Source organism: Anser brachyrhynchus (genome assembly GCF_964034855.1).
Source record: "Anser brachyrhynchus genome assembly, chromosome: 21".
Lineage (NCBI taxonomy): Eukaryota > Metazoa > Chordata > Aves > Anseriformes > Anatidae > Anser > Anser brachyrhynchus.
The window spans coordinates 3,877,821-3,904,668 of NC_137714.1; the positions used below are offsets into that span (position 1 = coordinate 3,877,821).

The 26,848-nt window shown below is 44.7% G+C and overlaps 2 protein-coding genes and 1 long non-coding RNA gene across 6 annotated transcripts in view; 1 reads left to right on the forward strand and 2 right to left on the reverse strand.

Moving 5' to 3' along the window:
• Positions 1-63: 63 nt before the first annotated feature.
• On the reverse strand, positions 64-20,311 carry PLOD1 (procollagen-lysine,2-oxoglutarate 5-dioxygenase 1). 3 transcript variants are annotated; one of them, XR_013941370.1, is made up of 20 exons: positions 18,045-18,363; positions 13,417-13,508; positions 12,759-12,895; positions 11,378-11,541; positions 10,773-10,885; positions 9,069-9,132; positions 8,188-8,285; positions 7,748-7,849; positions 7,515-7,646; positions 7,122-7,243; positions 6,247-6,351; positions 5,694-5,819; positions 4,741-4,882; positions 4,092-4,205; positions 3,759-3,824; positions 3,299-3,403; positions 2,750-2,896; positions 2,314-2,439; positions 1,140-2,042; positions 64-1,085 (listed from the first exon to the last, which is right to left on the reverse strand). XR_013941370.1 is itself a non-coding variant. In XM_080564086.1 (20 exons), the coding sequence occupies exons 1-20, from the start codon at positions 19,873-19,875 to the stop codon at positions 1,887-1,889; spliced, it is 2,289 nt and encodes a 762-aa protein (XP_080420212.1). In that variant the 5' UTR covers positions 19,876-20,311; the 3' UTR covers positions 64-1,886. The 3 variants fall into 3 exon arrangements, 2 of the variants coding, with proteins under 2 accessions (XP_080420212.1, XP_080420211.1); XM_080564086.1 differs by lacking the exon at positions 18,045-18,363 and adding exons at positions 18,514-18,668; positions 19,853-20,311 and having other exon boundaries at positions 64-2,042; XM_080564085.1 differs by having other exon boundaries at positions 64-2,042.
• An 840-nt stretch (positions 20,312-21,151) lies between these two features.
• Positions 21,152-26,300, forward strand: KIAA2013. The gene is made up of 2 exons (XM_080564090.1): positions 21,152-22,260; positions 23,020-26,300. The coding sequence occupies exons 1-2, from the start codon at positions 21,270-21,272 to the stop codon at positions 23,877-23,879; spliced, it is 1,851 nt and encodes a 616-aa protein (XP_080420216.1). The 5' UTR covers positions 21,152-21,269; the 3' UTR covers positions 23,880-26,300.
• Positions 22,264-26,848, reverse strand: part of LOC308181225 — a 41,744-nt gene continuing 37,159 nt past the window's right edge. The window contains exon 8 of one of the 2 annotated variants that reach the window (XR_013941371.1): positions 22,264-22,392. This is a non-coding gene — a long non-coding RNA (uncharacterized lncRNA). Of the gene's footprint in view, positions 22,393-26,025; positions 26,791-26,848 lie in introns of those variants that run through there. The other variant, XR_013941372.1, reaches the window with a different exon arrangement.

The window sequence follows — 26,848 nt, forward strand, 5'->3', positions numbered from 1 at the left end:
AGGTGCGGGCGGGCGGGCCCGGTCAATGTCCCCTGAGGGAATCAAAGGCACTGCGAGACGCCAGCGTGTTGTAATGGTTTAATGCGAATTCCCCTGGCTGAAATTGTACATCCTGTGTGAAACACCAGAGCACGCAGACTCCTAATTCATTCCAATCACAGTACCGGGCAGAGGAAAACGCAACCAAATAAGTGGGGGGGAAAAAAAAACCCTGCTAAATAAATACATACACCTATTCAACATCTCCTCAATGATTGGCCTGTGAAGCCCCTTTATTTGGCAACCGTGTGGGTCATTTGTTATGGATTTCAGTTAATGCATTGCGACCGTTTTACTCAAGTTGATTGTCTGGCGTTTTTTTTCTCCCTTCCGCGTGTGTGAGTGTGTAGCACTGAAACAGACCTAAACAGCCCATGGAAACAGTGGGAAAAGACCTGTTGTACCTTCTGCAGGTCCACTCAAACTGTAGAGAGTGAGTTCTCTGCCAAAATGTACACAACTAAAGCTATCCTGCCTGCGTCAGTAGGTCCCATCCTAGATGAAGTGGCTCTACACCTGAAAATTAGATAGCAGAGGCTGGAGCCACACAGAACTAAGATGAATATTTTTCTAAGGACAATTCTGATGTGAATTTACTGCTTGTGAAACATTCTAGTCTGGCAGACAGAGAGAATAAAGGTGTCTAAAAAGCAGAGCAGGTATCTCACAGATAACAGAAAAAAGGTTTCTCCCTATTTGCTCCTACTATTCTAGGCAGATTTTTATACTTATTGATTCACCACAATATCTTAGCACTTTTCAACCACTCATTTCTTTCAGTCTCAACCCCACTGGAGAAGTGTCTGCAGTGGAGTGCTTTGGTTTGGAATCTCAAATAATAGAAATACTGAATAATGATTTCCTCTAAGTACCAGAAAATAGTTCTTTTATAGGGATGGCCCATTCTAGCTAGATGCAAAGAAAATTATCCAAATAATCACTGAGGCCATCAAAGACCAGTAAGGCCTCAGGATTTTTATCCCATGATTAAGAGCTCTTGAAAATCTTAACGTGGGATAGAGCTTACCTAATTCAGCAACGAAGCCCTCCTCGCTGATATAATTGTTGTCAGCCTTCCCTTTCTTATATTTAATCTGCACATATTGGCATGTTCTGAATTTGTCTGGTTATACACGTTCCCTTTAAACCACAGTAATACAAGATACGGAGGCTATTTTTTATGTCTTCAGACTAATCCCAGAGGTAAAGTATCATTAGCGGACCTTCCTTTAGCTAACAGGAAGCACCTATATTGCCACTGCTGCTGCTTTGAACTTCGAGATATGTTTCCCAAGACTGCAAAGAGGTAAGGAATCAGATGATCTTCAGGCTCTTACTACTGAGTTTCATCTGGTACAACATTAAACTGTTATGACTCTTGGAGCCAGCTCCCTGATTGTTTATGTTTGGAATAGCATCCAGAAATGATTTTGTAATGTCCAGTCCTGTATATGCTGTAGATAGAAAAGGGCTTCCAGCTACTTGGAGAGAGAGAGCTTGTGACTTGCCTCCAAAAAGCTGGATTTCCAGTCCAAGAAAGCATTTCTGTAAAACTAACCAAGCAGTGAAGGTTCAAGTAAATCGCATTTCCAAGAAACAGCGGATGAGGAGCAGAATCAGAAATGAAGGCACAAAATCTCCTTCCAATTCTACAGCAACATTCCTAGATATTACCTGCAGTATCAGAGAGGGAGATCTTCCAGTAGTGGAGTCTTAAAATATCATTAAAAAACAATATCCACATAGCTTTGATCAATGCCTTAGAGACTCTCAGCAGCATTCCCTGTTTCCACTCAAAGTCAGCAGTGAGCAGGGCCAGGGAAAGGTCTTTCCTTGGAAGCATGGCTCTAGGGGTCAAGAAAGGACACTGCGATATAACGGGTTCCTTTGGTGGTTGGAAGACCTTCATGATAGTGGGTCAGGCGTCCTGGATGCATAAGGGTCCACCCTTTCCGTGGAGCTCGAATTGAGCAGTTGTAGCGCAGGAACCGGCAGCCTCCTCCCTGAGAGAAACAGACCAAGAAACACATCAGCTTGGTACAAGCACCTCAGGGAATGGGTCTCTTGCCTTCTCTTGGCAGCCCTTCTACACGTGTGAGAAAGTGGTTGGGGAATCTAATGGTTCTAATGTTCTCAAAAATCTTCTAACCTAACCCAGTCGTTGATTGCGATCTTTAGTGTGGAGAAGCCAGATATGGATAAGGAAAGGGTTTTCAGCTGCCTGGACTGCCTGAGAGCCTGTACTTCATTCCTGACGCACTGGCAAACACTTACCTCGTAGTCTATTCCAACTCGGTTCAGAGCAATGTTAATGGTAAAGGTGGAAGCGTCGTGATGGGGCATTAGAGAGGGCTGCTCATCGGGTTTGTAGCGGACTACAAAGGCTAGCTCAAACTGAGTCTGCAGGAGAGAAGAACACAGTGCACATCTGTTACAGGGCTATAGCAGTCCATGGCTACTGAGCTGCAGGACAGGGTGCCATTTTTAAATTGCATCTCACTGATAAGAGAAAGAGAACAATAAGGCAGGAGAAAGTTATTGGGAAATTGTGTATTTCCTGATACATATACTCAAGTCACAGTCCAGGATCAGTTCTCCACACTGGGAAACAGTAGCCATATTGCTAAAGGATTCTAGTAGTATTTTCACACAGTTGTGATTGTAGCAGATGCTGTGCTGACTGTGCGTTTCCGTGCCAAGGTATACCTACCTTGGTATAATATCCTGGGTACAGTTTCTCAGTGATGGGTGCAATATAGTCCAGAAGAAACTTATACCATTCTCTTTCAAAGCCGATTTGGTTCATGTGGATATCAATAGTTGGGACATTTTCATAGCCTCCTTGTATTCTACTGTCCTGAAAATGAATCATGAAAATACCCATGAGGATGAGCACCTTGAACTTCCAAGAATGAAAAGCACTTGTTTCTGGTAATTACCGATACATACGAGCTTTATTTATCAGGATTTTCAGGATGGAAACCTTATGTCAAACAACAAATAAACCCCAAGGTAAACAACGTTACCATCAAAAGGGCAGATAGCTTCAGCAGATAGTAAAGGACTCGGAAAAATTAATTTACATTTAAGAACGTGGGCAAAATCATGGAGTAAATCAGGAGAAAAATTAGGGGTATTGCATCCAGTTTCCTGGTTTAACGTCAGGGCCTAATGCCTTTCTAGAGGAGGCACTATTGTCACCAAGTATACATGGAAAACAGTGTCACCTAGAAATCAAACAGCTCCTGCTTTTTCTTACCGTATTGTCACCTGTGGACCACTTGCCATAATGTTCCATTTCTTCCACCAGCTCATCACAGGCAGTGTCAGTGAATATAGGGAACCAGTAAACATCTGGGCAGGGCTGCAGAATGTGGACAGGTGAGAACAGCAGAAACAAGGACAGGTGCTTGAGGCAAAAGGGATGAGACTAAACTGACTGTAGATAGGGTCAGATTAAGTGGAAAGTAACTAAAATATCAAGGATAGAAGTTTGTCTTCTGATGTGTGCGCCCTACTTCCAGTTAGGAGAGCTAGAGATGTACTTCTAGAATAACAATTTTGCTCTAAAAATACTTTCAAGGTCATATGTCCTCCGGATTTGAAAGACTACAAGGTCATGCTGAACTGCTTGTTCCTGAGAATGACAACAGTGATAACGCAAGTGTTATCCTGATGTTTATCTCCCATTTTGATGGATTAAAGCAATGTTTTCTTACCATTTCTACCAATTTCCCTTTCAGAGCTGCTGTATAGTTTTCATGGATGTACTTTTCTCTCCAGTCCTGCAATTAAAAGATAAGCAAACCAGTCATTTCTGCAGGGTCTAGTTAGAGATGCAATGAAAAGCAAGGGTACAGCAGTATTTCACACGTTTTGAAAATCGAAATGTTATGAATCACACAGCCTCTCTTTATATTCTCTGACTAAATTCCTGATCCCAGCTGATATTGTATAACAAAGCCTGGACCTTCTTTATTGGTGAAATTGGTCATCAAATCTTCACATCCCACATAGTCTGCTAAGCCTGCAGAGCACGTAGGTTATCTCACCTCAGGGTTGCTGAATATTTGCCAGAGATCATTGTGGAGGTGATTTGTTTGATAATTCTCCAGGGACAGTATGTGTCCAAACTGATGTCGATTTGTCAAGTACATAAAGACTCCCTGCAGGACAGAAAGAAATGATCAAGCTTTGTTTCCAGGCCTCATATTTCTGTGAGAATCTGTGAAATAAAAGCACTAGACAGCTTTCCAGTGATGATGGCTCTGCCCAAATGGTTCATCTATTCATTCTCTCTCCTGTGGGCTTTTACTTTAATTTCTACCCTGGATATGAGAAATTTTGAAAAGTTATAGCAAGAGCCAGTAATTCTGTGCCTATCATCAGCCGAGGCTGGAAACAGAACAGAGCAGCTGCTGTAAGATTAGGTTCTTCCTTCTTACCCAGTTGTACCCTTTTAGAACAGCCCTGAATAGGCCCAAGAACAAATACGTTATTTGCATTTATCGGTCCCTGGCTCTAGGTGGTTTCACAGCAAGACAGAAATCCTACACTGTTCCAAGCCTGCACAGGACTGAGTAATGCCAATTCATCCTGCCCAATACTCCGACAGAGCTGAATGCCTTGAAACCACTTAATCTTGTCACCTCCACACTGGCATGCAGTTCTCCCCTGCCAGCCTCCCTCTGCTCAACTGACCTGATTCCGTACGTTGTGGCAGAAAGCCATGTCAGCATCCAGCTTGCCACTGTGGAAGAGATCTCCCTGGTCAAGCTCCGATCGCAGAGTGCTAGCTTTAACCATGTAAACACTGCTGATGTAGGGAACATTCCAAAGCCCACTGAAACAAAGGAGTAGGAGAGTAAGACTTGAAATAACAGTAGTACAGAAAATGCTAGACTTGATGGGATGGCAGGCGGCACTGCTCTATCAGCCAGGTTGGCCTTAAATGAGCCAACTCAGAACAGTAAGGAGAAACCATACCAGCAGGAATTGTCATTCCAGGAAAAATCATTTATATTGTCCAGAGACTTTAAGGAGTACAAATGCCAGGGCACTGTGAAAGCAATTAATTGATACTGTGTATTTCTGCTAGGGACACAGTTAATGGCTTGAATCTCTTCCCAGAGAGATCAGCATATTTTTTTCTAATGATTTAAAAAAAATGAACCAGCCAAAAGGGCATAAGCTGATTTCCAGCATTTATTGCCCCCCCCAAAAGGCCATTCACGAATATGAATAAACCAACAATTATATTTTGTAAGTATTCCATTCCATGGTCTCCTGGTGTTTTATGAAGACGATCTGATAATGATTATACAGCTCTTTGTGGGATTTTACAGATCACACTAACTATAATTCACAGGTGGGAAAACATGACATGAGTAAGATGAAGTGATTTCAGCATAGTCAGAACTCTCAACACCTTACTCTGATCACAATAAAATCTGCCTGAAGTGCATTATGGTCTCTGCTCAGGGAAGAACACAGAGCAGCTTCCAACCAGGAGAACAGACTTATTTTCCTTTTCTATACCCAAAGACAACTGCATTCTCTGGTTCTTTGACATTAGCTGGTTTGATGATAATGTGCAGCAGCCCGCTTTGTATCTGAGGGATTGCATCAGTAAGAAACTCTCCTTGTATACTCACACCCTCCGCCTTTGAACAATATCCACATAATCTTCTGAGCGGGCATAGTATCCATCAGGGCTCAGCGCTCCCCAGAAATTTGACCACAACTTCTCATGACGACTTACCAGTGGGGCAATCACCAGCCTGTGAGCACAAAAGAAAAGGGATGTTACCACAGGAAGTAAAGGGAAAGATTTACAAACCAGGCAATCATAAGAGGCAGATTCTCTATTACTTGCTGCTTCCGTTAACTATGTTGAAATAAAATTCCGCACATGCAAGGGCAAATGTGGTTACAATCTCATACCTAACTGCATCCAGAAGCAGGTCTCTTAGAATCCAATTTGTTCTAGTGACTATATAAAAGCAAAACTGGGGATGATTTACATTCGTTGCTTAAAAATCAGGGATTCCAACTACAGTGAAACGGGACCAAGTAAGAGGCATTTGTATAACATTCCACTCCCAACACAATCCACCTAGTGCCTTATTCATCTCATTGATAGAAGAACTCACTATATTCCTTGTGTGAAAGATGGCCAGTAACAACTGCTCAGCCCCAAGAACTCACTTGTTCTGTTCAATGAGGATCCTTAGAGTCTCTGTGTTCTTCAGAACTACTTCAGCATCCAGGCTAAAATAATAGTCACAGTCAGGATCCTTTCTGCACAAATCCCTATAGCCAGAGAACAAGAAAAGTCACATCAAAATCCTCCTAGAACAGTTAGGCAAGGGACAGAACAGCAGGAATTCATAGAATCATAGAATGTTTTGGATTGGAAGGGACCTTAGATCATCTAATTCCAGCCAGCCTGCCATGGGCAGGGACATCTTCCACTACACAAGGTTGAATTCTCTCATCTTGTAGTCTAAGAGTCTTCATCTGAGTGCTAGAAAAGGTAATTTAATGTAACAATCCACAGGACTCACTGAATAAAGCACATCAGTTTCAGCAGCCAACAGCACATGCTGAGATGTGTGTATCACATGTAGTAAACTGTTCCCCCAGCACAGACTGAGAGAGTTCCCATTTACAGGTGGCCCAATTCCAAACCTGAGCTCAAACTCACACCTCCTGATCACAGATAACAAGATATTCTGCCATTAACTCTCAGCTTTACTACACTCCTTTTCTTTGGAAATATGGGTGCATATTCTTTGTGATGTAGCACTGGGCATATAGACTATTGAGGGTGGGAGGTAGAGGGCTATTATCCTAACAGAGCAAACAACCAGTGAGAATTTGGTTTGTGAAGTTGAAGGAATAAGGACTGATTTTTTCCCCAATGTATAATGGGCATGGAGAATTAACATTAGGAAAATTGAGAGTGACTGAAAGGAAAAAAAAAATCCACTAGACCATGATGATCATCAGAAAAAAAAAGACTGCCTTAGCTTGGACACAGGCTGACTCTGCTAGCCATCATGTCTGGCCTCTTCACTTACATGCCCAAGTTACGCGCCTCAGCATTCTCCATCTCATCATCTGGTCCAATCACTTTGATGGCAAGATATTCTTTGCCATGCTCCTTAACAAAAGAGTCCACCTGCATCAAGTGATGTTCCTCCTGTGCCAAAGGAAAAATAAGGAGAAACAGGTGAGATGAATTCATCCCAGGCCGCTCAGCCTCCTGTTCTTGAGAATGCCAAACCAGACAAGCAACAGCTCTTCCCAATTCCACGTCTTTACAGCTGAATGCAGCTGTTGTATAGGTGCCATTGCAGATGAGTGCTGGGATTATAAAGCCTGCAACCTTCAAGTAGACTGCCAAAGGTGATTAGAGTAGAGGAGGAGGTATACATTTTCCCAGCAGGCCATCACAGGCCCATTTTACTTACATGGTTGTGAATGAAGAGTTGGATTCGTTGCTTTGGGTAATGAAGTTTACGAAGCCGCGAGAAAAACTGGGAAAGGAATGGAGTGGGCTGCTCAATGAAAATGCCAATCAGAATCACTGGCAGTGCCTCATCCTACATTCAATGAGAAGAAAAGCAGTAGCTCATCAGACACCTAAGATCACATGGTAATTTTAACACCTGTCTTGAGAGCTTGGAATAGACATCAGCCTTACCTTAAAACCTGTTAGGCTTTGCAGACCTTCATCACACACAGTGCAGCCAGTCTCAAATGTCCATATTTGAGGAATGTAGTTTCCCAGGTAGTTCAGCTGCAGCTGCAAAAGGGAACTTGCCACGTTATATATTACAGGGCAGAGGACTATCTTTGCCTCTACCGCTCCCCAGTGTAAGATCACATTTCAACCACACTTCATTTATGTTCTCCTTGGACTAACGAATCTGTAAAACCCGACAGTCTGAGGGTCTAGCTACACACTGATCTTTGAACCAGACCCACCTTGCTGCTATGGACCTGGGCCACTTATTGTGTCTCAGAGTAAATGTACACAGGGAAAGTCAGTATATGGGAAGACAGTAACCTGATACATTCAAATCTAAAGGATTACTTTGCAACAAATGCATACCAAACCTTTTTCTCAGGATGCCCCCTTACCTTGGTGGGTCCATTTCCATGAATCACCACAGGCAGAGTGTCATATAACAAGTTTCTTGCTCTCACTCGTGCGTTTTCAAACTTCAGAACCACCTCATCTGGAAATGATATTGCCATCACGTTATCAGAGGAAGGCCACTACTAAAAATTAGCAGCACAATGCCCCATTTCTACTGAACAATTGTTGAAAGACAAATGCACGGATCTGGATAATCCTTTGGAAAACAGACTAGCACAGAGCCAAGCTCCAGTCTTTCATTGTTATAATGAGCATAGGAACAAAAAAGCTACATTGCCATTTTCATTTTTTACCTGACTGAAATAAAGATGGACTGGTGCAAGACAATAAACTGAAAACAGTAGGCAGTAATATCAGGAGAGTAGGTGAATCAATTTAGCAAGGACTGGCAAAATCAATCAATCAGCTGGTCAGAAGCCTGGTATGGGTCAGCAAGTGCCCAAGGCAGTGTCTGGCTGCATCTCACCTCCTATGGCATTCCAGACACTGTTCCAAAGCGGAAAGACAAGGCAAGCCCTAGGCAGTGTTATGTGTTATTACTTGCAGTGAAGTGCCTCCCAGTTTCAATCCCTAAGGCTAATACAATCTGACATGCTTGGAGATCAAAGTGGCAAGGAGATGTAAGATGGAAAACCTGACCTGCATTCCCCCAAGTGAAAAGGGGATTGCAACATGAACCTAGTTGGTCACAGTGGAATTGCAAATAAATCCCAGAACTCTGGCAGAGGCTTTTTGCTGGAGCTTGTTCTACAAGGACAGGATTTTCTGAAATTTAATCCCTTCAGCCACAGCAGAACTTTATTTCTGGCGTGAGCATGCCTTTGCATTCCAAGGAGAAACTGGCTTCCTTCTACCATCTCACCTAATGCTCCATTTAGGTTTTGGAAGATCCGGCTTCTATGGTCTAGACTGATGTTGATATTTTCCTTTAAGAGAACGAGATAAATAACCTTAATTAGAATACAAGCAGGCATCCATTCTTCACATGTGAAAGACTCTGTGCTGAATAAAATAATCATTTCCACAATCTCCAAGCTCTGAAGCCTGAAACACTCCCATATCATCCTCCTTTTCACTTGAATCTGGGAAAAGTTACCATTTTCTAAAACAATTTCAACATATTATATTAGGCAAAACCATACAAATGAACATTTTAAATACTGATCTGTGTGTACCAATAATAATATTTAACATATTAATGAAGTACACTTGCAGCACAGTCACATAAAGCCCATATACAATATGCAGGAATGCCGAGATAACAAAAACATTTGCTGTCAGAACAGTTTTTTGCCATCTGTCCACAGGGCTAGTGTCACCCCAGGTAAGGGCTCAGGTACCGGTGTCGAACCAGAACATAGTAAGGGTGTAAGGCCAACTGGAGCAATCATTGCTTTTATCTCCTGCTACAAGTCACACCTGGACTAGATTGTTGTCAGACTAAAATCCAGCTCTGACTTAACAGATTTCAGTGTCCCTCCAGGCATCTATTAAGGCTGATTACTGGAAAGGACAGCAGGGTGCTAACATCCACTGTCTGAAAGCCAAGTTAGTAGAATTACTCAGCCTTTGTGTGGCACAGGGCCAGAACTGCAGATGAGAATGTTAAAGGAACTGTTCATGTTAAAATGTCATGATCCATATTCATATTTGGGGAGGTAAAAAAGCACAACTCCTCTAATCGATCTGAAAGCACTTTCCTATTTCTAATGATTCCTCCTGACTTCTACTGTTACAGTTTCACTTCTTAATCCCCATGCATTTGTGACGTCCCTCAAGGACAGCCCCCACTGTGTAATGCAGAGCTGGGCAGACACAACAGAAGCAGTCACACTGTGGGGTGGATGATTTGGCCATGGCAAATGGCCGTGGCTAATCTGGAATGGCAGCGATACTTCCAGAGTCCATTCCAAGCTTCTGTGTGATGTTATGTGGCATGCTGCATAGGCTAATGCAGATTTTGTCAGTCAGGATCTGGAGGTGTTTGCTGAAGGCAGTGGTAGCCTCTTTGCTCTAGCAGGGCTACTCGGTTACGCCTATGGTCCCTGTCCTGTGGCACAACAGTGGCTACGAGACTGTGAATCTTTGTTCTTTTCATCCCCTCAGATCTGCTCAGGCCTCATCTGCACTTGTACCTACAACATACTTTAGTGCTAAGTTGGATATCTCTAAGTGAGAGCTTACAGTTTCACATCCCCTGGGAGAAGGCTGGTTAGTTCTGCCACACTCAGTAGCTTTAAACATCAGCACACAGAGCTACTGGTATGTGTTACCAGTAAGACTTATTTTAAGATGCCTATCTTCCCAGTCACACTGTAAGCTAAAAGATAAAATCTGCTAATAACAGAACAAAGGTGTAGTTGCTATAATGCAAACTTTCACAAGATTAACAGTTAACAGAACATACTATTAGCATTTTCCATGTAAGAATGCCAGAGCAGTAATTCTGGGGCCAAATATATCTGATTAACTTATTTTAAAGTCAACAGCGATACTGCACAGAAAAGGCTTAACTGTGATGCTTCTCAGACAACTCTTCCTAATCCCAAAGTCTAGCTACACGTACTCTTTTTTCTGGATCCAAAAAGACATTCGTATAGAAGAGCTGGTCACTGTCATCGTCCTGTCCTTTCCACTCCTCTACAAGTTTTTTCAGGTTTGGCGCATAACCTATGAAGCCTGCAGGAATAAGGAAAAAGAGGCATTTCAACCCAGATAAACAGAAAATGTTATGTACTTCTGTATACCAATACCCTCACTTTTTGTCACACAAAGAGTCTCATTCCACCCTACTGTGCAGCAGAGATACACCAGCTTTCAGCAAAAGCATGTATAGACCACCCTTCTTAGCACGGAACTACACCAAGATTGAACAGATAACCTCAGACGCACATTCCCTAAATAACAAGGCTCACAGAAAAGAAGGGATAGGGAGGGGGTTCCTATCCTTTAGGTGTATTTCATAGCTATACCTCCTTCTGCAGGTAAAAGACAGCAGCACTGTTAGTCTTTCCTTTCCATTATGGACAGTTTTGCCCCAGGTTTCAGTTCCCACCATATTCTACAGAGATGCTTTCCACCCTTGATTCCTTGATACTTCTCCCAAAGGCCTTCTAATACAAGGACAAAGCTAAGAGTGGTTCTCAGCTGAAAGAAGGTTCTGCTTCTTACCTCCAGAACCCAGGAAGCGCTTTCCATCTCGCACCTGAGGATACTTGGCTTCCAACTTTCTGTCAGGATAGATGTAGTTCTCTGCTGAGAAGACCACCTTGCTCTTGGCTTGTTTGAACTTCTTCAACAGTTCTGTGGGGCCCGAAGCAAAGAGTACATCATAGCTAGAGTAAAAGGCAAACAAAAAAAAAGGACAGGAAGGAATGGAGTCAGAAAAATGTGTCAGCACAAAAAGCTTCTAGAAACAGCTCATTTATTAGGAATCCCATTCTTTTAGTTCTGCTTCACAGTATATGTCTTAATTACAGCCAATTAAAGTGAATTCCTATTCATGGAGTGGAAGATGTTGCTTTCCACTGCAGAAGATTCCACAATGTCTTGGGGTAACCTATGCCCATTTTTACTTCTACAAAGTTTTCACTGATAGTAAAACCCAAACTTCCAAGCCGCAAAATGTGCTGATCTTTTCTTCTTTACCCTGCTTTGAAACTGTGAAGCCCTGATATCCTCACTCATTAAGACTTATTCTGCCATTCCTTTATACCCACACTCCTTTCTAAACTAAACAAACCCATAGGTCATGCCTTTCAAATGTTCTGGCATCGTGCCTCTCTTCATAGAGCTCTGCAAATCTTCATGAGGGACCTATACTGGACAATAGTCACTGGATGCAGGACACCAGCCGCTACCTCTTCAGTACTGGGTAGAACTAATTACCAAGCACCACTTCCAGAATGAGACTTGCATTTTTTCCAAGAGGATTTGCATACTACAGACCCACTTGTGGTGAGTAAAAAGTTTTTCATTCCAGAGATGAATCATTCCCAACCTCTAAATGCACGTAGACACTCAGAGCCGCAAAAGACGATCTCCCTGCCACGAGAGCTAGAGACAATACTGGTATCCCAGCCCTGCCTGTTGCTGGGCACAGGAAAAGACATTGAGACTCCAAACCATCCTTTTCCCTCTCCATATATTTCTGGCAGACTATTTCTTGGCTCTCAGGGTTGTGTTGCTGCCTGCCTCACCTTATAAAAAAATAACTCCACTAAGGAAGGCCTGCCTGGGTCCACAGAAATTGTCTGCTCATTCTCTGGAGATAGTGGCAGCCAAATTCCACCCTGGCAAAAACAGGTACAACACTATCAACTTTTGTATTATATAAGAGCTGGAATTAGCCCATTCTGGTCAGAGCTTCCCAGCTGCCACGGATGCAGCTCTGAGCAACTCTCAAGCGACTGCAAAGAATTCAGGGGGAAAAAACACAGATCTGTACACACCTCCCAGAAGGAATCCATTTCACAGTTAATTTCTTCTTAATAAGAATCTGTCCAAACAACTTTCTGATTCAGTTCCTGACAAATCCTTTCCAATCCATTACCTTTCTATGAAAAGGATGATCAAGTCTGCATCATCTGCATACTGCTTCAAAGCTGTCTTCAAGAGACGGACCTTCTGCCCACCTCCGGCTGGCTTCTTGTCATCTCCACCCTTCCATTCCTCATCAAGTCCAAGTACCTAAAAGATGACCGGCAGAGGGTCTACTGAACAGATCATTTTCCCAGCAAGTCTCACAGGAAAGAACCAGACCGCACAGCCTCACTACCCCTGTTAACTCCCAGTTCAAATGAAAAAGCATCCAGACAGAGAGACTATGCATATATGCCAGCCTTTGAACTGCTCTCTGGGATGGACAGTCAGAGCAACACTTAGCACAGTAACAAAGCGCTTTCAGCATCAGGGACTGGAGCATCCTAATCTGTAGTGTATGTTTCAGCAACGTAATGGAAAAGTGCCGTGGGACTCCCTTGAGCGGGAGTTATGGAACTCAGCTCAAGCCACCACTGGGGATGGAATAAGAAAGACTGCTGCAGAAATGCCCTCAGCTACAGTATTTTTCAGCTGACTGAATGGGCATGTCCTCTCTTGAGATTTTTATTTAATCATTCTGTGGCCAAGCTTTATCTATTCCATGCTCTTAGGAGTGCCCATTTCAAAATTCCCTTTGACCAACCATCACTGAGGCTGCTAGTCATCACCTGGACTTTGTAGTTGAAGAATTGTGCTGATCTTCTAAAGCGTCGGAATCCCTCAGTCTGCTTGGTGGCAACAGTAAGAACCAGCAGGTTTTCTGCATACGGGAGAAAACACAAGAGACACATGATCAGCTTGCATTGTTTTCAAAATCCGCTGTTCCACAATTAATGAAGAGGCTTTACTCACAAGACACTGAGCTGAGTTTGGGATCATTCGTCTTAAAGGTATTTGACAGATTTGATGAAGGGAAGTCATTAGGAATAAAATCCAACCCCTGGACTTTCTCAGTATCATGCTTTTAGTTGGTCATGAATCCAGCAACAGAATCCAGGAGTCCCAACTTACTCTCAGTCACTGCTGTTGAGGGACACAGGTTATGTCTGCTGCATATAACACGGACAGCTGTCCAGTTTCATTTTAAAACAGGCACGGGAGGTAGTCTAGCTGTGGAGTTACCACTTCCTACTGAGAAGCAAACAGCTTGCTTACGCCTCACCCAATTATCTCTACCCTGTACAATGTTAAGAGCTATAGGTGTTTGTCAGAAAGAAAACCAGCTTCAAATCTTACTTATTCGCTACCTGGATTTTCTTGGCAGCAACTCCTCAGAGACTCATAGAGAGAAAAAAAAGAACGCATGGACGTAGCTATTGTTTTACTGGAGGAACAAACTATTGCAGGGGACAGAACGTGGCAAAGGTGCCCAGAAATGTCAGCATTTGATTGAACAACCCAAAACTAGCGGCAGTGCAAGCAAAACCGTTCCTTTGCCTTTGTATTTGCGCAGCTGGTATTAGAACTTGGTCCGGGGTTTAAAATGGGAGACTGTAGAAAGATACAATTTAATTGCCTGAGTTATAAGCTGAAAAAAGAAAATTCAATTTACTGAGTGTTTTTTTTGCCCTGCTATTGAAAGCTACCATTCTCTTCTCTTCTCTTCTCTCACAGACAGTTTGAAGGAAATTAAACTTGAAGATGAAAAACAGAACTACTACAAAATGCCCACTTGGAAGTCACCCATTTAGTGCAACTGGCTTCCTCTTCCCCAAAGAGTTGCTTTTTTGTCATTCAGCATTGACTGGGTGCAGGGAAAACCAAAATTAGTTTGAATGTTATCGTTCTCCCTCCATGGCTGCTCCAATTTTCTACTGCAATCCAGAGGTGTCTTCCAGATTTTTTCAGACATAAGCACGATGAATTTAATTCTGCCATCTCTTTCATTTACATTCTCCTAAACTGCTTTTCATTTCCAGTCCCTTAGAAATGGCAAAGCTAAATCCTGAAGTTCTCTTTCAAAAGTTTCTCTAGACTATCACTGGAATACAATTTTTATGTGGAGGCCCTGGCTTCTTCACTGTAGTGTTTAAATGCTATACTTCGTCTTCATACTTTTACTTAAATAGGAATTTGTATAGGCTCTGGCAACAGTGTTTAAATGTGAATCCTGACCATCTGATTTTAACATCAGAAAATACCAGGAAAACCTGAAAGGATGTTTTCTTGGCTGGAGCAGACTTCTCTTGGAACAGTGATTTTTTTCAATGGATATACCAGATGAATCTTGCCAGTGTACCCAAGCTGATATCGTCTGACCTTACAGAGGAGGGATCTAAGAGCAAGGGTCCTAGACAGACCTGACAAAGATAGCAGAAGTCAAAAATAAGGTTAAGTTAGGAAGAAAGAGGATGCTCCCAAGGAAATCTGCATCAGAACACTGACTGGAGACACTGACAACAGCCTATATAAGGTCAGCTTTAATTGCATTCTGTTTGCATTTATGCAAACAGACAGACAAAGAGAGTGACAAACAAAAGAATACGAATCCTGCATAAATGCAATCTTTAAAGGCAGAATTAAGCTGTATGAAGTGCATTCAGCTCCTCCAGTTCCCTGTGCCCTGTCTAGTCAGAGGGTGCAAACAAATGAGTAAAATATGCATTTCTTTGGGGAATATGTTAAAGCCATTAATGTTTCCAGCCATATGATGGCATGCAGAAAACCATGGCAGCTTTACTAGATAGCTCTGAGCTCTTGGTTTCTGAGAAACTGGAGATCATACTGCCAAGGAAGAGGGGGGCAAATGCGGGCTTGCCAGCAAGAAGCGTAAAGATAAACATCAAATTCGGGTACCTGAAAGGAGAAGAGAAAACATATCCTAAGGACAAAAGAAAAGAGCCTGACTGCAGCATAATTATTACAGCCTGAATGCTCAGGTATCTCACATTAAATAAATCAATAAATCATTTTTTGTGCCACCACTCCAAGAAAGCAACAATCTGTTTATACGTCCTTTGATACAATTGCCAAAAGTTTGTTGGACCAGATGAGAGAGCAAAAACCTCCAGTGGATGAACAGGAAGCGGTGTCAGATTTCTAAGGCAGTTTTCTGTGTAGGTTTGACTGTGTAGCATGTGAGCCCACTGGAGCATGGAACTGCCAGCACACAGACTTCTATCCTCCGCAGCTGAATTCCTAGTTACTGATTCCCTTCTCCTTACTGGTCTGCGGGGGTAGGACTCCAAGACGCATAAGCTCAGTTTCTGTTCTGAGAAATCTCTGCAGTAGCAAGAGTTTTCCATCCCAAGAGACATTCCTTCAGCCCAGTACTTGAAGCACTGTGCTGAGCTATGCTGCCTCCGCTCCTACTCCTTTAACCCTTTTTTCTCTTTCTCAGCGATTTTCCTGGTGCAGCTGATAGGTATTTCCAGAAATACAGCAGTAAGCCCCTTTAATTTCAGTATCACATGGATGGCGTGGAGGTTTTTTAAACCTCCAAAAGCAGATTTATCCTTCCCTATTTTACAAATAACAGTTACTTTTCATATGTAGAAATAGTAGCCTATTTTGTTAAGCTGGGCTCAAAGACTCCTTGGGCCATGCTGACAATTAGAAATGTTAGAAATACGTTTAATAATGGTATGACTGCAAAATACAAGCACAGCGTGGCTCAGTGAAGCAAGTGCTGGACTAGCAGCCAGAGGAGCTGAACTGTACTGTTAGCTCTGCTCTGCAACAAGGAGCCGGTCTTGCAATCCCTCGTCATTGACATCTGTAAAATGATAACAAAGGGCATTTAACAGCTTTGTGAAGTTCTTTGAGCGCTACCAATGACAAGGATTCAATAGAGACAAAGTATTAGTTCAGGAACTTTGATATCAACATCACAGTGAAACGGCTGGGTAGACTTCTGAGTTTTTACAGGGAGATTAGTAAAAATCAGCGATGAGTTCACTAACAACAAATTTCAGAGTTATTTACTCCTGCCCTGACTCGACAGGAAAAGCACAGCTGCAGCTGCATTTTAGGACATGGAATGAATTTATCCCTAGGCTATGCTTTGGGAAATCTTATTGTGTAGCTTCCTGTTAAGTTAGTGTCCAAGAAAATACCACTACTATTGGGATCAAACAGAAAAATCAAGCGCACAATTCAATGCAATTAAATTCACATTTACCAAAGTTTTTAGGTAACGACTCAATTAAAAACTGCATGTAACTATGCTTAGAGCTTCTGAAGAAATGTAAAAGAACTTATAAGGGAGAAGATAGGTATTATTCTCGTATTACTCTGGGGAAACCAAAGCACAGACAGGGCAGGGCATTTTTTCTGAGCCATGATAGAAGTGACGGGTTCAGAAAACAGTTAATTCCAATACCCGTTTCCTAAACAACATACCTGATTGTCTATTCCCAGCACCCCATTTTATATCTCTAGTGTGCTCTAAAAATTCGCTGAAAGCATAGATGATTTGGGGTGTGTAAAGCAGGATGACACCGAGACTCATTTCTTACTCGTATTTATCTAATAGTAACCCTAAATGCGGAAATGGCACTACTTTAGCAATGCCAGTATCGCTAAATAACTCCCAACAATCCTAGGGATACATGTTAACTATATTAAGTAATATACATAGTGAAGGTAATTAAAACAGAATCACTCATTGTCAAGGGAAATATTCTAGATAACAAGATGAGCTTTCTTCTTCATTGCCACTTCCCTAATGAAGACAAAGATAATTATCCAAACATCTTGGCAGAGTGACAGTGTGTGAACCTCTTTGTCAGCCTGCTTGACGTTCAATAGCTTCCCTAATCCTCTACTGTTCTACCAATTACTCTTCGCAGCATGTACCAACTGTACATGTGAGGATAAAATGATGTTGGTTTAGGAATATTTTGGATCTCAGGTAACAGCATGGCCAGGCTACGGATCAAAAGCTCTCTTTTACCTAGTTCTTGAACTGTGTAAGTTCAAAAGCAGGAAGGGCTGTCCCCGGTGGGATGCAGCCCAAGGGACTTTACCAGCACGAAATGTTGTCCAAAGCTCTTCTCACAGAACTGAGTGGCGTGTGCCTGTCTGGTAACTGTGGCACTCAAGAAGCACGTGCAGAGAGCACCCACACCAGCCTGTGCCCTGCCTCCGAGCTCAGCAGCAGGCTCTGGATGCCAACCAGCAGCTCAGACTCTGCAGTGGGCACCGGTCCCAGGACGGGCAATGCCTCTGAGCTGCACTGGGGAGCTAAGAGCAGTAAGAGCACCAACTGCAGAGGTGCCCCGCCATCAGCCTGGCCACCAGCTCCCCGTGCAGCCGGTTCCCCATCCAGTGACCCGGAGCAGCCCCCCCCTCTTACCTTCCTGCTTGGAGGCACCGCCACCCTCCACCCCGAGCAGCGCCAGCACCACCCAGGGCAGCAGCACCGCCGGGGGCACCATGGAGGCGACTTCCCCGCCTGGATCCCGGTCCGGGAGCCGACACCGACCGGGGGCGCTGCCTGCGGGACGGCCCCGGGCGCTGCCCCGCTCCGCAAGGACCCGGCAGAGAGCGGCTCTAGAAAGCTCCGGGGCTGCTGGAGCCTGTGCCACGCACCAGACCCGCCCGGCGGGGACGGGCGGAGGAAGAGGGGAGGCGGCGGCTCCTCCTCCCGGGCCGCCCCGGCTCCGGCCCCCGCAAGAGGCGGGGAGGCAGCTGGCCCGGAGCCGGGAGAGGGAGCAGGAAGCGCTGGGGCCGGGGCTTGAGCAAAACAAGGGAACGTCTAACATCTGCCTTCTGCAGGCGTTCAGAGCCCGGCGGGGAGGCTCCTGTGGCTACAGCAACTTTACCTGGGGTGCGGGGCCCGGCGAGTCCTGCTGCGGGCGGGATGCTGGGCAGGGGGCTGCAGAAGAAGAACCACGCGATAAGCAAGCGCGAGCCTCTGTCGGAGCGGGGCTGACTTTCTGCTTTCTGGCCAGCTTCAGTTAGTGCCAGGCTGCATCTGCTTGACACAGTCATTACGTGGGAAAAAGGCACAAGAGAAATGGATTATGCACAGCTCTGGATACTAAATACCTTTCTCTGGATACTAAATACCCTTACTAAATACTTTCTTTTCACCCGTCCTCTCATCTCAAACTTTTCCTTCTGGAATACAAAATCTGCTGCGGTACTTTCCTGTGCTGTTTTTCTCCAGCTACACGTGCTTCTTACTGTCTTACATTTAACTCTTTGTCCTTGTGCTGGGTTTTCTTGCTCTAGTGTGACAATTCTTTTTCTAGTTTATTTTGCCTTTGATGACAAAATAAACATACTTAAAGAAATTACAGTCTTTTAATTGGTTTCAAGGTCATTTTTATATTGCAATGAATTTATGACTCAGATGCAGGGAAACATTTGAGCCTGAAGAGCAACTAATAAGGAGCTACTCTGACACATATGTTACGTGAGGCCTCAAGCAACACATTTTTTTCTACTAAAGCAAATGCCTAGAAATGACAGAGCCCTGGTTTTAGGCACTGTATTTAAATAAAACCAACTTTGCTTCCATTACTGAAAGAAACATTAAGAGATTACTTATTTTCTATCTTGTAGTGCGCGATCAATGATATTTAGTTGATATTAAATAGATGGAAAGTGACAAGTTGCGGTATATTATTGAAGCTATCACAGGAGATGTACTGACTCAGCCATACTCAAGGTTGGTCCATGTATCAAAAAAAAAATAGAAAAGTAAGGTGTTGGGGAGAAAGCACCAATGGTAGGTGGTTTAGCAGAGGCATAAAAAGTGAAGGATGCATGCTGACAGTTGGTGAACAATGTGCATTGAGATAAAAAAGAAATGCAATACATCGCACTGGGGCTATGGAATATGCAGCTGGAAACACACCTATGGAAACATAAGAGGATTGGGATAATATGCAAGTTTCCCTAACTAAAATGAACAGAAAGCACATGTATTATAGGATTCAAAATTTCAGAATAAACACGAGAAGGTAGGATCCTGGAAAAAAACAAGCACCTGTTAGAAGGGCCACAATGCAGCTAATATTCTCCATGTTTCATAACAGCACCCTCCCAAAGAACAACTCTTCTTGTTAATTTGTTCACTGAGAATACTCTTGATTCTTTTCAAAGAGCTCTTGTTTCCACTCCCTTCTCCCAAAGCAGGAATTCCCTCATAATTACCAGGCGAACAGAATAGTCCTCATGCTCAAATGACATACTGCAGGCAACAATCCAAGGAAATGTTAGTTGTCCCTAAGATGGTGACTTCAGGAAACTTCCTTTTTCAATGCTGCCAGTTTCACAAAATGAAAAAAAAAAAAAAAAAAAGAAATAAAACAAAAACCGAACACACTTTCACTTTAGATTTCTTCTGTACTTTGGAAGCCCTGAAAAAGCCCTTGCTAAATCTTTAGCAGCCTCTACAATTTAAGCTGGGAGCCACAGCAAAGGCGTTTAGCCCCTCATCTACAAAGCACAGACCAAGGTCTGCGACTCAGTCTAGAGTTTTAGAAACGTTAAGTTTCTCATTTTAAGGGCGTTAAATCTCTCCATTCTAAAATGAAAGCAGTTTTGCACACTAAAAATCATGAATGCATCATTGTTCGTAGTGCCGTACTCAGTCTGTCCCTATGTGACAGCTTTGTTTGCGTTCTGTAGCTATGCCAACCCAGCGAGCAGATTTTTTTCCTGTTTCTATGTTTGCGCTGCTTTGTGCGCTCTGGCTGGAGTCGGCTGCCTGTCTTTTTAAACAGAGGCAGCTGCCAGTGCAGATGTGCCTGTGAGTACGTGCAACACGTGCTCCGAGCAGGGCCGTAACTTCCTAAAAACTGAGCGGAGCAGAACTTGGTTTGTAAGGCAGCCTCAGTACACACCCCACCTTCTGGAGGAAACACTGGTACCACTGAAGTGTGCAAGAGACAAGATCTCACCCTTTTTGAGTCCAATGCCTCCCTCCAAAAACGAACAAACAATCAAAATGCCTTAAAGAATCAGACATCTCCTTAGCAGGACGAAGTCAGGAAAGCCTCTCGTCTGCTCCCGTTCCCTGAGCTGCCTCCCCGGCTCTGGCTGGGCAGGAATTTCACACTTCATCGTAACCCACAGGCTTTCCGTGGGGTTTGCTACTGTCTTTTGAGAGCAGCCCGGAGTGCGAAGTTTTCCTTGGCTCGACGCGCAGATCCTGGCCGCACCACAAAGCTCGCTCTCCTGCTCACTACGCAGTGGGGAACACGTTGGAGGCACACAACTGGCTTTCCCAAATGAGGCTGTGCTGTGGGAACGCGACCAAATTGCCACTGAAATGAGGGAAAACTCCAGGCTTTTCCTGTCAGAAAAGCCACCTGGGGGGCCTTTGGGGGGGGGGGGGGGCGCGGGGCCATTTTCCCCTTACAGATCACGGGGGGGGGGGGGGCCGGGGCTGTCGCCAGGCGCCTCCCGTGAGGGGGGTGGAGGCGGGAGGCGCGGCTCCGCTGTCGCAAAGCGCCGCACGGCGCGGAGCTTCCGGGCGATGGCGGCGTGAGGGGCGCTGCGAGGCGGCGGGAGCGGGGCCGGGAGCGCTGCGGGGGAGGGCCGGGCCGGGCCTCCCGCCCCGCCGCCCATGTGGCTGCAGCAGCGGCTGAAGGGGCTGCCGGGGCTGCTGTCCAGCAGCTGGGCGCGGCGGCTGCTGCTGCTGCTGCTGCTCCTCCTCGTCGCCTGCTGGTACCTGGGGGCGCGGCGCGGCGGGCGGCGAGGGGCCGAGCCCCGGGGAGCCGCCGCCCTCTGCCTGCAGGCGGCCACGGCGCCCTGGCGGGGCCAGGCGGAGCGCGGCGATGCGCTGCCGCTGCCGGGCGGTGAGGAGGGGGACGAGGAGGGTGGCGGCGGCGGGCCGAAAGCGGGCCTGGCGCTGGCCGGGAACGGCTTCCTGCTGCTGGACGTGGCCGCCGGGCGGCTCTGGGTGTGGGCGGCGGGTAACGGAGGCGGCCCGGCGCTGCCCACCGAGTACCCGGCGCTGGTGAGGCTCAGGGCGCTGGGGGGCCGCGGCGAGGCTCGGGCGGCGCAGGCGGCGCTGCGGGACGGCGCCGTGCGGAGGGTGCGCTGCGTGCAGACGGGCTCCGGGCCGAGCGGCGGCCCCGGGGAGTGCGTGACGGTGCGGGAGGAGGTGGTGGCCCACCGCAGCCGGCCGCACCTCTACCTGCAGCGCATCCGCGTCTCCAACCCCACCGACAGGGTGGTCACCTTCGAGGCGGCGGGCCCGGCTTCCACGCCCTCGCTGGGCAGCCGCTTCGCTACCAGCGTGGAGAAGGCGGAGGAGCGGCAGTTCCTGCTCTCCTCCGGTCGCCTGCTGCTGGCCGGGAGCTCCAGGGTGGTTCTCATGGTAGTGGCCGCCAAGAAGCTCGTGAGCCGGGTGCAGGTGGCACCCAAATCCCACTTTGACGAAACTGTGCTCTCCGTGGTGTACACCTCGGAGCCCATCGAGGTCGCCAGGCTGGAGGAGACCTTCAGCAAGTTGAGGGAGTCGGCCAAGAAAGAGATGCTGGAGGTGATGCAGATGGGGGTGGAAGATCTTTTCCAGGAGCATCAGCAGACCTGGTCAGACCTGTTCATTTCAGGTAAGGAAAGCGATGCTTGACTTCCAAACAATTACTGTGGATGAGAGCAGAAAGCTCAGTGACATGGTTCCTGTAAGGTTTCCAGAGGCCCCACTCTTTTTGACAGGTTTCTTTCAGGAGCCAGAAGGGATGCTGTGGAATAAGAAAACTGTTCCTAGTTTGGAACCTAGAGTACTTAAAAACTGGAGTCATCCTTACTAAATAAATAAAATGACAGAAGGACATTTCTAATCGCAGCTCTGGATGCACTGGCTTTCACGCCCAGCAAGCCATCTGTAAGTTGGGAATAGAGCTGGCCTCCAGTTACAGCATAAAGGACTGTCTTTAAACTCCTCCAGGGAAGTGGAGGATTGTCCTGCTGATACTTCAGGGGTGCTTTTTCTTGAAATAAGATCTCATGGCCTTGCATAAAAGAGTAGCTGCCCAAGTGATGTAGGACTTGGTATTTTACGGCTAGTAGAAAAAATAGATGATCCTTTGACAGACGATTCTTGCAGAGTCACGGTGACAGCTCTGCAGGGCATCTGTAGATATATCAAAGTAGCTTTGCCTTCAGTGCGAGCTTGGCTTTTAGTCTCAAAGCTGAAAGAGCAGCCAAAAAAATACAAGGAGGCGTTTCACTGAAGTTTTCTTTGATGTTAATAAAGAACATCTGTGTATTGAACAACATCATGTAGCATGCGTATTTGAACTTTTTTCTCCTAGTTAATGTCATTCAAGTGTGGTCCTCTGACTCTTGGTTGTTGTCATTTATTACAGGCATTGAAATGAGAAAGATCACAGATTCACATACACCATCGAGTGCGACTGTTAACATGACCCTCTACTATATGCTGTCCAGCATGCCAGCTCCTCTGCTAGATCCAGTCATTAGCAGCGAGGACAGAGAAAAAATGGAAGCCAGCTTGAACTATGCTGACCATTGCTTCAGTGGCCATGCAACCATGCACGCAGAGAACCTGTGGCCGGCAAAGCTGACCAGTGTCCCCCAGATCCTGCAGCTCTCGGACCTGTGGAAGCTAACTCTCCAGAAACGGGGATGTAAGGGTCTTGTGGCAGCTGGGGTCCATGGACTTATGCAGGGCATGGTGCTTAGTTTTGGAGGTCTGCAGTTCACAGAAAACCATCTTCAGTTTCAGGCTGACCCGGATGTACTTCATAACAGCTATTCCTTGCGTGGGATCCATTACAACAAGGATTTGATTAACCTCGCTGTTCTGCTGGATGCTGAAGGAAAGCCCTTCTTGCATGTGTCTGTGAAATTCCAAGACAAGCCAGTTAGACTCTATGCGTGTGAGGCAGGCTGTCTGAATGAGCCGGTGGAGTTGACCTCAGAGGCACGAGGTCATACGTTCCCCGTCATGGTGACTCAGCCCATCACACCACTGCTTTATATATCAACAGATTTGGTCCACTTGCAGGACCTGAGACACACACTCCATCTAAAAGCTATTCTGGCTCATGAGGAACACATGGCCAAGCAATACCCGGGCTTACCCTTCCTGTTCTGGTTCAGCGTGGCCTCCTTGATCACACTGTTTCACCTGTTTCTGTTCAAGCTCATCTACAATGAATATTGTGGGCCGGGAGCCAAGCCGCTGTTCAGAAGTAAGGTGTAAGGCTGCTGCTTCTGGCTGCTCTCTTCTGAATGTCACCAGTCTATTCTTGTCAGCCGTGCCTAGGGAGGTTCTCTCTGCGAGGCTTTTCAGTCTCTCTTAGAACAAGTGATCTGTGACCTCTTCTTGCAAGAAGTAGGGTTAGGGCAGGGATTGGAGCGATAGGGCTCACAAATATTAAAAGAGATAAATTCATTGTCAGTCCTTAAACATTCATAAGGCTGCAGATTAAGGCAGATGCAACTTTTCTGTCACTTTTCCACACATTGGTGTAGGACATAGCCTGTATTTAAGCAAACAGTTACAGCTGTGTCCCTTGAGAATGTTGCTTGTTAAGCTGTATGGGAGTGCTTTTGAGAGCGCTGCTACACGTGTCTTTTACTGCTGTGTGGGAGATGTGCACGCTTGTCTGCCTGGTTTGAATGTGTGTCCTGACACGTGAGAACACAAATGCAAACTAGTGTTCTTAGGTCAAGGTGCTGAACCGTTGGGACTACTGGTTAATGTTTATGCAGACACTGCAATCCTCCATCATGCCACATCACCACCATCATTTTCGGAAAGTGCAGCTTTAAGAAAAGCACTGAGTGCATTTACTGTGAGTTGGAGGTTCTGACTTCAAGCGTCTCTCACTTTGGTGCAAAAGATTAGAAATGCTTGTTTTGAGTTGACTAGAAAACTTGGTTGCTAGTAAAAACTTAGTACAGAACAGACACTAGACAAGCGATTTCTGCTCTCGGTACTGGTACTTTCTGGTTGTGTGTATATACAGAGCAGAAATGAAAAACAAGACTGGATTTGTTGTGTGAGCAGGCAATCTTGTTCAGAGGGATCTTTCTTTAGGGTTGGACAGCTCAATCTGGCCTTTTTTTTTTTTAAGACACAGTTAAATAGAGCTGTCAGAGGAAAAGTTCAGGGTTTGGAATGCCCTGTTTATCCAAATCATAAAAGCAAATAAAATTTTGCCTAAGGCTGGGCAAAAAGTGCTGGACTAATGACAATGGTCAGTGCTTAAGTGGTGTCTAAGATGAGTTGGTCATTTTCCTGTCAGCTCTCTGGCTTTGTAATGTTGAGCACTGCAAATCTGGCCCGATCCTAACAGGTCTGAATACCTGTTATCGATTGAAAGAATGAGATGGAAGGTGCTTGTGGCTAGACAAACTAACGGAGGAAGAGGTAGAAAAGATACGTATATCAAAGACAACTGAAATTGCAAGCCTATGATGATGAAACCTTAGTGCAAAATGAGGAAGTGGTAAGGAAGTAATTTGAATTACTGTGTATACAGCTGCATCCTGAAATGTTCCCTTGAAATTATAAAATTATGTCCTTTTTTCACTGCTGTCTGGTTGCCTTTGTCATCTACAAGACTTGCCTTCTGCCTTTTACAAAATAACTTGTTAACCATGACTACAGGTAACTGTCCCTGACATTATTTTCTGAAGTAGCAAGAAACTTCATAGCTACATGCCAGGGCTGACTTAACTCTTTACTCTTCCTTCTTGAAATTGCAAAAAGCCTTGCAGTGTACAGCAAACAAGTCTGCTGCCTGGTCTTAATTAGACCTACTTAAAATGAAGATGTTGCAGAGTTCAATTTCAAAAACAGGGATGAAGTGGAAGCCAGCTGAAGCTCAAAATCTCCACAGCAGTAAGCAAGATTAATGGTGTTGAAATAGCACCTTGTTTTATTAATTGAATGGGAATATCCCAGTGTCTGAGTGAACTTAGTCCTGCTTTCAGCCTCCATTTGCACAATACATCTGACAATTTTGCAGCTGAGAACAAGGACCTTTTGAAAGCAACAATCCTTTTGTGCCTTGTTAAGAAAGGAATCTGAGACTTGGAACATGTGGTTATTCAAGAGTTTATCCCAGAAGCTTGTATAACAGATGTTTCTTTTTCCTTGTAAGCTGTTGTGTTCCCTAAGAGTAATCCATTTGGTGAAAATACTTGAAGATATACCGAATCCTTTGATAATTTGATATTTTTTTTTAATCCCACAGGAAAATAAAGAATAATGATTCCCATCAGAGAGTTAACTTAACGAGAAAACTTTAGTGTAACTTCCTTTCTGGTATACATTTTTTAATTTATTGCTTGGGGGGTTGGGGGAGAATGTTAATAATTTTGCCTCCAGTTCAGTAACAAGTCAGTCAATTGAACTGTAGATATCTAAGTGCAGGTAACATTTTTCAGCCTTTATGATTGTAGAGTGCAAAATCAGTTTAAGGAAATTGTTTTCTGGACTTACACTTGGAAATGCTAATCTTCAGGTTTCCTATTCTGAGCATATTGAGACTTTGTGCATTGATTTGTTTTGGCTATTGGGGAAGACATCTCACTTTCTAGTGATTTAAAGGTTGTTTGGTTTTCAAATACCAAAGCTGTTGTTTCTAAATAAATACCTTTTAGTCTAACCTGATCACTAAAATGTGTTTTTTGTTTGTGTTTTGATTTATCTCCTTTCCTTTCTCTTGGCCCAGTTAGCACAAGCAGAGCCTTATGTTAAACCTCTGTCCAATGTCAGCTACAGAAATGTTTGGATATAAAAAAAAATACAGTGTAAAAACCACTATATAAACATGGCTAAGCAGGAAACATTTTTGAAGGCAGAAGCTGGAAGGTAACACTGTTACATCTTGAAGCATGCAGGCCAAGCTTAACTTTTAAGAACACATAAAAATAGACCCAGAGAAAAACCAAGCAACAGATTTAATGGCCATCCAGTGAGAAATGAGTATGGCACATATGGTGCTCCCAGTGAAAAGCTGGGGCAGGATTTAACTTCAGATTTTTAAATAGGTTACTGTCTAGTCTCAGATAAAAAACCTCCCTCAGAAAAGTAGATTTTTATATCTGTTACTTGTCTGCAGACTGCTCCAATTACTTATTGGTCTAGCATGTTTACTACCCTACAAGGGAATAGATTAAAAGAAGTGAAGCAACAGAGTACGTAAGTAATTGTACGTT